General features: G+C 46.2%; 1 protein-coding gene across 3 annotated transcripts in view; it reads right to left on the bottom strand.

The window, feature by feature from the left end:
- Positions 1–4125: 4125 nt before the first annotated feature.
- Positions 4126–11151, bottom strand: part of MORC2 (MORC family CW-type zinc finger 2) — a 46657-nt gene continuing 39631 nt past the window's right edge. The window contains exons 22-27 of one of the 3 annotated variants that reach the window (XM_066370463.1): positions 10933–11074; positions 10605–10826; positions 10420–10513; positions 6116–6304; positions 5930–6022; positions 4126–4468 (exon numbers count right to left, since the gene is read on the bottom strand). In XM_066370463.1, the coding sequence (XP_066226560.1) occupies positions 4400–4468; positions 5930–6022; positions 6116–6304; positions 10420–10513; positions 10605–10826; positions 10933–11074 (809 nt within the window). In that variant the 3' untranslated portion in view covers positions 4126–4399. The remainder of the gene's footprint in view (positions 4469–5929; positions 6023–6115; positions 6305–10419; positions 10514–10604; positions 10827–10932; positions 11075–11151) is intronic. The other 2 variants (XM_066370465.1, XM_066370464.1) reach the window with 2 other exon arrangements.

The raw sequence follows: 11151 nt of genomic DNA, 5'->3' as shown, positions 1-11151 counted from the left end.
TCCAGAGAATCCCATAGAAGCATCTCAGCAGTGGATAAGAAAGGAGGAGGGATGTGTCGTTCAGGTCCTCCTCCTCCTCTCGGTCCAAGTTTGCCCCAATGGTATGAGCTTCCTATTGTCGAGGCTTTGGCTAGCAGCTGCTGAGCATGCCCGAACCCCATTACAAAGGCAACCTTCCGTACAGGCCCAAAGGAGGCTGAGTGAAAGCTGCACCCTACTCACCCTTAGGGGATACTGAAACTGGCCAAATGGGTAAAAAGCCGTAAGGATGGCCATGCTGTTCAAAAAGCAGCTGAAGACCTACAGGAAGCAGATGGAGAGCAATGAATCTTGACACAGACTGGGGGGTTGGGCAACAGAGGGCTTTGGGCCGCCATTCCAAATGATAGGCAGTCTGTATAGGTCTCTGGATAAATTTCAGGTGGAGAATTGGTTCTGTGGCTAAATAAGCTGGGCAACCTGTACTAGCATCTAATTTATTTAGAGGAGGAATAGGGAGCCAGAGCGGGCAGTAATTTGTCTTGAAGCCTTAGGAATTCAAAGGTTCTGCGGGACCTGGCACATTCTAAGTTACCAGATGAAAAGAGCCAGACTGCCAAACAGGCAGGGCTGGCAACATTTTGGCTCACTGTTAAATAGGATGTGCCTTGCCAGGCCCTTCATCTCTCGTCTTTTGTACTGTGGGGCCAGTGCCTCCAGCAATGCTGAGAATGGGCAAAAGACAGACAGTCTGAGTCTTCAGACCCACAGTGGAGAAAGCATGTTCTTTTAAAGCTCTGCCTCCTGTGGCCAAGCTGGCTGTTCACTGCTCAGGGAACCAAGAACAATGTGGCCTCTTGGTTCCAAAGGAAGCCTCAGAGGTTCCATCTCCAACAAAGGCCAAACACTCCAGTGGAATCCTGAGGATGTTCCAGGCACCTTGGTGATGATCAACAGTTCCCTCACAGCCTGGCCCAGCCACAGAACCACCTTCGAAGAGGGACAGATAGCCAATGGAGGCACCACCCACTTAGGCGAAGCCTTGTGTTCTATGTAAATGGCAGTTTGAGCCTCGTCTGTCTTAAACATTTATGGGAGCTGTGAACTCTTGGCCAATACTGCTTGAACCACAGGTCTGACAGTCATGTAGACCCAACAAGAAGAGTCAAAAAGCATTATCACTCAGATGGATACAGAGGAATCAGTTTTTCTCAGCCTGCAATTAATTCATGCCTTTTTTTTATAAACAAAAATGTCAAATCCTTGTCCTGATCTGGTAATAAATATAGTGAGGTTTTAAATCCTACATCCATGGGACACTTAAGGGCAGAGGGGGGTCATGTAAGGTGAACATTTTCCTGAGGTCTTTGCCCCTGGATTTTCATCCTATTTTTTTTTTACTCTTTTGTAAAGTGCCTAACCCAAGATTCAAAACTACAGTCCTACACCAGAAGAGAAACACAATTGGCCAATGAGGATACTCCATCTCACTTAAATTAGTTCAACTCAAAAATCCATCTTTTTACCCTTTCAAATTAGTAAAGAGACTGGCGTGCTGGCAAGTGTGTTTGTGTGTGTGTGTAAAACACAATAGGAGTTGAAATTGGAAGTCTTTTCTGGAATATATCTTAGAATTTTTAATATATTCATCATCTGACAGCCATTTCTTTTTGGAGTTTACCCTATATACGGACAGATGAGTTAATGAATATATCCACAGTCGTGGCATTTTTCATGTTAAAAACATAAACCAAAATCTTTATAAATAGGGGACTATTAAATGACAGGACAAGTTACTAAAATGCTATGTGGTTGTTCAGAATAATAGACCCCTATGGGCAATTCTGACAGTTTCCAAGATACATTAAGTGTGTAACAGAAACAGAACAGAATGGATTGTATATTTGTGTGCTCAGGATTGACAGTTTCCAGGGGTAAAACAGGTATAAGGGTGGGAAGGAACCTTGCTTTTCATGGTCTAGCCTTTGTATGTTTGAACTTTTACCATGTGCACGTGTCACTTAAAAAGAAAGACAAAAGGAGTCATCATCCCTCCGACTCCTTAAAAACAAGAGTAGCTGCACTCATTCACCTATTTGCTGCCTTGAAGGATGGACCTTCCTGCCATAAACCAGACAGACCATCTGTCTCCTCCCAAATAGGTCAACTAGTCTGTGATGAGAAAAGGGAGGGACCCCCGCATTGTATCTTCCCACCAAGAATGGCAGTAGCTCTCCTGAGAAACAGGCTGCAGTCAGAACATCCAGAAATTGAAGGTAAAACATTCAAGAAATTCAGTATTTGTTTTTGTGGGTATTGAAGATGAAGATGGGAAATGAAGGTAGAGATAAGAGAGGTTAAAGCCATCATGGTGGAAAAAATGAGGAGGAAGGTGCTGGACTTTATTAAGAAAACAGACTGAGTTCAGGAGTCTCACCAGTACAAGTTTATAGTATTGCCTTTTGATTACAGGTGTATAAATAAAAAACTTGAGTATAACCCTCTGGTAAAAATGCAGAACCAACTTCCTTTTAGATAAAAACAGTATGTGTAGGGACAGAAATGGACCATATGCTGCCTGGTACAGAGACAGAGCTGGACAGGGGAGGAATCACCAGCTTGAGAAACCCCAAAACTCAGAGGCTCTTCCAGAGGAAGAAACCAGGGTCTCTTCCAGTGGTATTTCCCCAAATTCCACTCTCCCAGGGTTGTGGTTTGGGGAAACCCAAAACCCACAAGCCATGGGTGCCTCTGGCATGTGCACAAGTGGATTAAGACTCCTGATTCTAGTGTGGCCTTCTTCCCTCACAAGAGCTTCCTAGTTTTGTGCAGATTTCACAGGGTGGCATATGGGCCACTGCTGACATGGGGTGGGTAGATGTCAGTGTAAATCACAGACCAGTGGTACAAGGCCTTCAGAAAACTCAAGTCTTCAAATAAGAGAGAGGAGAGCCTGACCAGGCAGTGGTGCAGTGGATAGAGCGTCAGCCTGGGACGCAGTGTATCCAGGTTCAAAACCTGAGGTTGCTGGTTTGAGTGTGGGATCAGAAATGACCCCATGGTCACTGGCTTGGCTAGAGCCCCTGGGTCAAGGCACATATGAGAAAGCAATCAACAACTAAGGTGCCACAACTATGAATTGATGCTTCTCATCTCCCTTCCCTTCCTGTCTGTCCCTGTCTCTCTCATGCGCGCAAAAAAAAAAAAAAAAAAAAAGACAGAGAGAAGAGCAGAGCATTGAGAAAAATCAAACTAGAACCTTTCCATTCTCTATTAAAGAGAAAACAACTCTTGCCTTTGTCTTTGACCCTGAGAAGTTGCTTGAAGAACACAGCTGTATGAGGCTGTGCCTGGCAGGAGTGAAGGTATGGTATGCTTCTGGAGAACCTCACTGTGGGCGAGAGGAACTCTGAGACCCCCTTCTGTTTGCCCCATAGTAGGGACCCTAACTGGGGGTGGTGGGGCCAGGCAGAGAAAGTGATTAAGGAAAAAGCAGCAACAGGCCCTCTAGACCCTGCCACCACCACATTGGTACCAGGTACTCTTTAATATACAAGGTCCTTTCCTAAAGGAAATCCTTTGGAATTCATTTATTTGGTGGGCTATCTAGGTCAGCAATGACCAGTGTCAGTTCTGTCTACTCAACCTCAAGTCATTGAGGGGGGAAACCTCATTGACAATAGTTAACTGAAGAAATCACTCCAGCAGTGAAAGCTTGGGTGATAGATGGTGAGGTTGAAGAGGATCTTTCTTCCTCATGTTGTTGAGACAAAGCCACAGCCAAGACGACAGCTGCTCAGGTCAACACATCCCTAACCCAAAGATAGGAGCTGTTCAGTGCCAAGCCTCCTCCTGACCCATGGCCCCCGTTGGGGGGGGGGGTGTCCCCTGGATCAGAACCTCTAAAGGGAACATTATTCTTGGGAGGGTTCCCTCCCCCCCTATCCTTCAGATCCCAACATTGTTCATCTTTTAGGAGAGACACCAGCCCTGCCCCTAGAGCCTCTTCAACTTCTGGATGGTGCTGGACTTGCCACATCTTGAGAAGCCAGGAGCCGATAAGAAGTGGCTCAAACTTGACATTCTGGTTTTGTCCTTTGCCCCAGTCACAAAAAAAAAAAAAAAAAAAAAAAAAAATATATATATATATATATATATATATATATATGTACATATATATGTATATATATGTGTGTGTGTATATATATGTATGTATGTATAGTCTCACAGCAGGCACAGTATCTTGTTTCTTTTTAAAAATAAATATTTATAAACTTAGGGAGGAAGATTCAAAGAATCAGAGTATTTTTCCCTCCAAAAGCACAAATGTCCCACTGAGTCAAATCAAGGTAAAAAGTCTCCCCCAACCCGGGAGCTCTGCACTGAGGAGCAGGGGAGCTGATCTCTGGCTCTGAGTCCCTTAGTCCCCCTTGGTGATCAGGTCCTCGATGTAGGCATCCAGCTCATCATCTGTATTGATGTCAATGTCCTGAAATAGAGCAGGACAGGGTCAGCTGGGGGCCATAAGGTAGTGGGGGGCCTGCCCCCTCACCCTTCTTGGCAGCCTGTAGGGCCCAAACCCAGAGTCCCTTTCTCTCCCTCCACCCCTCCTCCTGGCTATTAGCCCTGTCCCCTTCTTGGTCATCCCCGCACCCCCAATCCTCTGTGCACAGATGACGCCCAGATTTTTTGCTTCGGTCCTGACTCTACCCCAAGTTCCACGTTGCCTTTGGTGTGTTGCAGGATTCTCAGATTCAATACATACAAAACAGTGCGACTAGACCACCCCATCCCAAGTTGTTCCCATCTTGTATAGGTCATCCTCTTCTCTCCACCCAGAGGCTTAAAACAAATCACAAGAATCACCGCTGCGCCTGACCAGGTGGTGGCACAGTGGATAGAGCGTTGGACTGGGATGCGGAGGACCCAGGTTCAAGACTCCGAGGTCGCCAGCTTGAACGCGGGCTCATCTGGTTTGAGCAAAAGCTCACCAGCTTGGACCCAAGGTCGCTGGCTTGAGCAAGGGGTTACTCAGTCTGCTGAAGGCCCACGGTCAAGGCACATATGAGAATGCAATCAATGAACAACTAAGGTGTCACAACGAAAAACTGATGACTGATGCTTCTCATCTCTCTCTGTTCTCTTCTCATTCTCTCTTCTCTGTCTGTCTGTCCCTATCTATCCCTCTCTCTGACTCTGTCTCTGAAAAAAAAAAAAAGAATCACCCTGGTTTCCTCCCTTTCCCTCAGATATTACAGACCTGTCCACTACCCTCCCTCCTTGCTGTCACCTTACAAGGTTAAGGCCACCAGAATCTCTCACCCAGACAACAGTGGGAACCTCACTGGAATCTAAGGTTCTATCCTCTGCCCCCTCCAGGCCCTCCTACAACCAACCAGAGTAAATGTCTTAGATTGTAAATTGGATGATGCCACACCCCTTCAGTGACTTCCCACCTTGTACAGGCCCCACTTTTCCTACAGCCCACAATGCCCTACCTGAGGTCTGGAGTCCTGCTCCTCTCTCTTAAGCAGCCACACTCACTCTCGCTTGAGGGGTTCCCTCTCGGCTCAAATACCTCCTTAGAGAGACCACCCCTGAAGATCCTAGTCAAGTATCCTCCCCTTTTCCAGACTCTCATTCCTTTTACTTGATGGCACTTCCCGCCATCATTAACTCTATCTCCTCCACTAGAGTGTCAAGCTGTGAGAACAGGAACCTTATCTTGTCTGTCTGGTTCACCCGGCACCCACAGGACAAGCACAGAGCAGGCCCTTGGTGTTTACTGCCTGTATGAAGGACTGAGACCCTACAGGGTACTCCTCACTTTGGGGCCACCTAATCCCATCTGGGCGTCATCTGGAAAAGAAAATTTCTATTTTATGGCTTGGAGGATTCTTAAACCAGGTTGTACATCAAAAATGTCTAAACAAGGGCAAAAGTCTGATACCGTGGGTCTGGCTGGGATGAGGCCCAGGCAGCCGCACCACCTCCAGCCCTCCTGGTCAGGTTGCTGTGCAGCCAGGGTTGGAACCACAGATTCCTGTGAGTGAGGAGAAGGGAGCAAGAGGTGCCCAAGTCCCCCTCCCTTAGAGACCCGGTGGTCCAGCTGCAGTGAGAGGAGTGCCTGGCTCACCTCCTGCACCTTTTGCAGGAGTGCCACGATATTGGTCCTCAGCTTCTGCAGCTTCTCCTCGGTCTCACGGAGTTTTCTCTCGGAGGTACGCAGGCTCTCCTCGGAGGCCTTGGCCCGCGAGTCGGCGCGACTCTGGTAGGAATGGCATAGATTCTGGAGCCCCACTTCATACTGCCTGAAGTACTCTTTCTGTCAGGAGGGAAGACAGAGGGTAGGTGCATGAGCTCACAGAGACCTTCCAGATGAGCAATGGTTTCCCCAACTGGCTCATCGCAGGATTCTGAATCTGAGGGGATGTCAAACACCAGGGGAAAGCAGTCTCTAAGCTCCGGAATAGCAAGACCCTGCTGCCCATCTCGTGGGGTTGCCATGAGGACGAAGGCAAGATCAAATTTGTGAGGCACTTAGCAAAATGCTTTGGCCAACAGCAAGCTCTGAGTAAATGTGAGGGATGATTCTTACCATTCCAGGTGGCACAAAAAGACAAGTTACTCTCCTAGCTCACTCATACTTTTCTGACTTAACAAAAGACCTTTTATCAATCCATTTCCAAGCCACACCCCACAATGTCAGGACCAAAAGTTCTCTTCTACCAATATTTAGCAAGCAAATACCAACAGCAGATAGCTTCAGATTTGTGTAGTATATTTATGCAGCATCAATTTTTCCTATCTTCCCTGAGTCCCTGAAACTTCCAAGGGATGAAATAGTAAAGTTAACTACCAGTTTCTGTAGACATGACTCTTTTCAAACTTTTAAAAGGCAGCAGAGAATTTGTTTAAAATGAAATGTTACATGGAATCTCAGTGTAAAATATTGCCCTGGCCAGGGAGCTCAGTTGTTTAGAGCGTTGTCCGAAAGAACAGAGATTGATGGTTTGATCCCCAGTTCAGGGCACATACAGGAACAGATCAATGTTCCTGTCTATCTCTACCTTCTTCTCTCTAAAATCAAGAAAATAAACATTAAAAAGAATTTTTTAAAATTATTTAGGTAGTATCTCTTTAGATTTTATTTCTTTTCTAAGTTCAAACTTGTAATATCACAATTTACTCTCAAGTGAGAAAGATAAGGCTATTTTAATGAACACGAACTCACAAGTCCTGACTGACCAGTAGTTTAACCAACTCTAGCATGTATTTATTTCTATGAAGATGTGTGAACTACCTAGCACTGGATGGCTCCTGACTGCTATTTTTAACAAGTGTTACTATCAAATATTTAACTGTGTCACTCACCTTAGAATCTAGAATATTAGCCTATTAAACCATGATGGCAAAAGAAACGTCAAGTTCTACACAAAAAATAATTACCATGGCAGCACAAAGTGAATTTTCAAACCTGCTCCAAAGTATTAAAATTCAGTATAAAATGTTGTGAGTCTGACTGGGATTTGCATCAATGGTTTTTTTTCAAACTTTTAAAGTAATTATAGGTTCACAAAGCACTTGACTTACCATATATATGCATATCTCACAATATATGTATATATTTGAATCTAATATTTACAGGACTACTGTGGGCTTTATAGAACTCCTGGTCCAGCAGCAAGGGAAAAAGGATGATCATTTAGGCTGACAAGTACATAGTAATAGCCTCTATTGTGTCCGTGACATAAAAAAAATTAAAGTTTGAGAATTGGGCGCCTAAGAACTGTATAATTGTTAACCAGTGTCGCCCCAACAAAATTCAGTTAAAAAAAATTAAAGTCTGAGTTATTTTAGACATTACTGTCATAAGGACATCAAATTGATGCATTAGTGATATACCTCCTTTTATAACAATAAGCTAACAAGAGTGTTTTAGGCTCACACTCCTGCTGATTGTTTCAGTGTGAAAAGCCAAGCCCACTGCAGAGATCCCACTGCACCCAGGCTTTGCTGTGAGTTTGGCAACAACTTTAAAGCAACAAATCTGACTGACAAGAAGGTGTCAGGCCAACCTGGACAACCTCCCAGCTGTTTGTTCCTGGGATGGGCAGGACAAGAGTTAAGTATGGAGCTTTCCATGAAGCTGTCATAAGGGCTGCCATTTTCCAGCTTCCTCAGTGTGCAACACCCCCTCTAATCTCACAGGGAAACAAGATGGCACCATGAGAAGAGTAAGACCCTTGTCCTAAGGAGTGCCTGGGCTCAAATCTGGGCTCTACCACATTAGACTCTGACCTCTCAGGGGCTAAGTGTATTCAACTCCTAGCCTCACTTCCTTTTCCTAAAGTGGAATGGAGATAAAATCCCTATTTTTCTCTCTGGAAAAGCTTATTAAGAACACAGCTGCTGCCTGACTAGGCGGTGGTGCAGTGGATAGAGCGTCAGACTGGGATGCGGAGGACCCAGGTTTGAGACCCCGGGGTCTCCAGCTTGAGTGCGGGCTCATCTGGTTTGAGCAAGGCTCGCCAGCTTGAACCCAAGGTCGCTGGCTTGAGCAAGGGGTTACTCGGTCTGCTGAAGGCCCGCGGTCAAGGTATATATGAGAAAGCAATTAATGAACAACTAAGATGTCACAACAAAAAACTAATGATTGATGCTTCTCATCTCTTTCCATTCCTGCCTGTCTGTCCCTGTCTATCCCTCTCTCTCTCTCTCTCTCTCTCTCTCTCTCTGTCCCTGTTAAAAAAAAAAAAAAAAAAGAACACAGCTGCCATGTGAGGGCCCAACATCTTGAATATACTAATCTGGCAGTTTCAATTCCAGTTCTCTAGAAAAACCACCCTAGAAAACTTAGCTATTCCTACCACCATAAACACAACCCATTTGATGTGGATGGCTCCCAGATCCCCACCTTCAGCGCTAGCCTTCCACCCTAAAGATCTAGTCCCCAATCTCCACCTGTCCATTGGACATCACTAGAAATTTAGTGCCAGTACTCCCAGCCCATCACAATTAAATCTCAACTAATCGTTCTTCTCTGATGAAAGCCCTCCTTTCTCTTCCAGTTAACAGCTTTGTCATCAACCTCCAATTCCCTCAGACTTGAGACGCAAGGAAGCATGTGACCTCTTCCTCTTCCTCCGTCACTAGCCTACAGTCAATGACCACTTTGTGAACAACCTCTGCTATGGCCCTTTCAGCTGCTGGTCCATTCCCACCACTCTGGTGCCCATTCCTATCCCCTGGTATCTGATCATTTTTAACTGGACCTGTGTCCTTCCCCCTGGTATCTCCCATCCACCTATCCTACCCAAACATGCTGCTACTAGAGTTACTCTCTTAGGAGCAGGGTCAGCAGACTATGGCCCATGGACCAAATCAGCCTATTGCCTGTTTTTGTAAATAAAGCTTTAATGGAAGAGTCACATCCTCTTTTTTATGTATTGTCTATGGTGGCTTTCAGGCTGTAATAGTTTAGTGGAGTTGTTGCCACAGAGTGTATAACCTACAAAGGTGAAGATATTTGCTAACTGGCTCTCTAAGGAAAAGTTAGTTGACCCCTGTTCTAGACTGGTTCAGATTGACAATTCCATCAGCTCAAACATTTTTCTGGCTTTCCCATATCATACAGAGTGTAAGCCACTGTGTTTAGGACTGGACATTAAAGATACATCATATCCTGGCTATCAGGCCCCCTTCTTTCCTAAATGCTCACCCTTCACCTGCTGCCTTGACCTCCCCCATATGCCCCTTCATCCTGCTGAGCCTTGAATTCACAAATGCCCTCCTGCCCCAAATACTTTCCGTTATTCACACAGGCGCTTGCCAAAACCCACGTATTCCTCAGTCCGAGGAGTCACTCTCTCCCCCTCCCCCAGGCTGCCCACTTCCACAGCATTTACTACTCTCCACCTCGCATCCAGCTACCTGGTAAAAACCCAGTCTCTACTGACTCTTAAGCTGCTTGGAAGCAGGACTCTTGCTACTCACTACCAGTGCAGGACCTGCTCAGGGGAGGTGCCGCATCAACATTTGCTGGGTTAAATGAGACTCAGTGCTTATTTCCACACATCACGGGCCTCTGTGTATGTCTCTCTGAGAGTCAAGTTTTAGGTACATTGAGCCTAAGTTCTTCATTATTGCCTGGGACAGGTTTACTTCCTCTGCTGGGATAGAGGAAAAGAGATGCATTCATCATAAAATGTCAAACCAGGCCTACTATCCCTAAGTGTGGACTCAGGCCCAGGGTCTCATGACACCAGAGTTGTGTTCAACTAGGCCACTTCTTTTTCCACAGTGCAAAGTCTCCCCTTCCATTCTCTCAGCATAAGAAAGGAAAACTGGTGGGAAGGCACACAACTGAAAGCTGGCAATCACAACAAACAACAAGGGGGGCAATTCAGAGCATAAAACCAAAGGTCAGGCCAGACTCACCAGAGGAAACGTTATCAGCTCATCTGAATTCATAGCACTCAGCTCCTTCTTAGAGATGGGGAAACTTGGAGGCAGGAAGTACCGCAAACAATTCCTAAACAAGAAAAAAGGTAGGGATAGGAAATCAGAATGGCATGGAGGGGCAGAAAGCCACTGCTGGCCCCAGAGCAGGATGACAAACACACCGGAGAATCTGGACGAGCAGGTCGACGGTCTCATGGTTGGTGTTCGGGGCAGTGGTGTCAGGTTCGGTCCGGATACACTCAGAAGTGGAGGGGTCTGTCATGACCACAGTCTGCTGGGCTGTGGACAACTCTTCCTCCCCACCTTCCTGCTGTGTGTCAGGACTCTGATACTCAGGGGAAGGGGGCTTCATCAGCCGCACATCCTCACTGTCCTTTTCCACCCTAGGAAGAATACAGTGCTTCTGTCGTATCCCGAGCTCCCATAATGGGATACAGCCTCCCTGCCTTCGCCAACTCTGCCAACCCAGCCTCTTGGAAGGGGCATTACCAGCGGTCTCTTGGTGTTGTGTCTGTGGGCACATAGTCAAACTTCACCTTCCACCGCACCACGTGCTTGCCCACCTCCACGGCCGTGACACGTCCTGTGTACCACTCTCTGTTCACACGCACCTCCACGTGTAGCCCTTTATCTGAGAATGGGGATGCGGTAGAAGTCAGAAAACTAGACTAGAGCCCCCCACTTAGGGCTACCTTGAGAAAAGTTGTC

Source organism: Saccopteryx leptura, chromosome 2 (genome assembly GCF_036850995.1).
Source record: "Saccopteryx leptura isolate mSacLep1 chromosome 2, mSacLep1_pri_phased_curated, whole genome shotgun sequence".
NCBI classification, from domain to species: Eukaryota; Metazoa; Chordata; class Mammalia; order Chiroptera; family Emballonuridae; genus Saccopteryx; species Saccopteryx leptura.
This window is presented reverse-complemented; position numbering and strand designations above follow the sequence as displayed.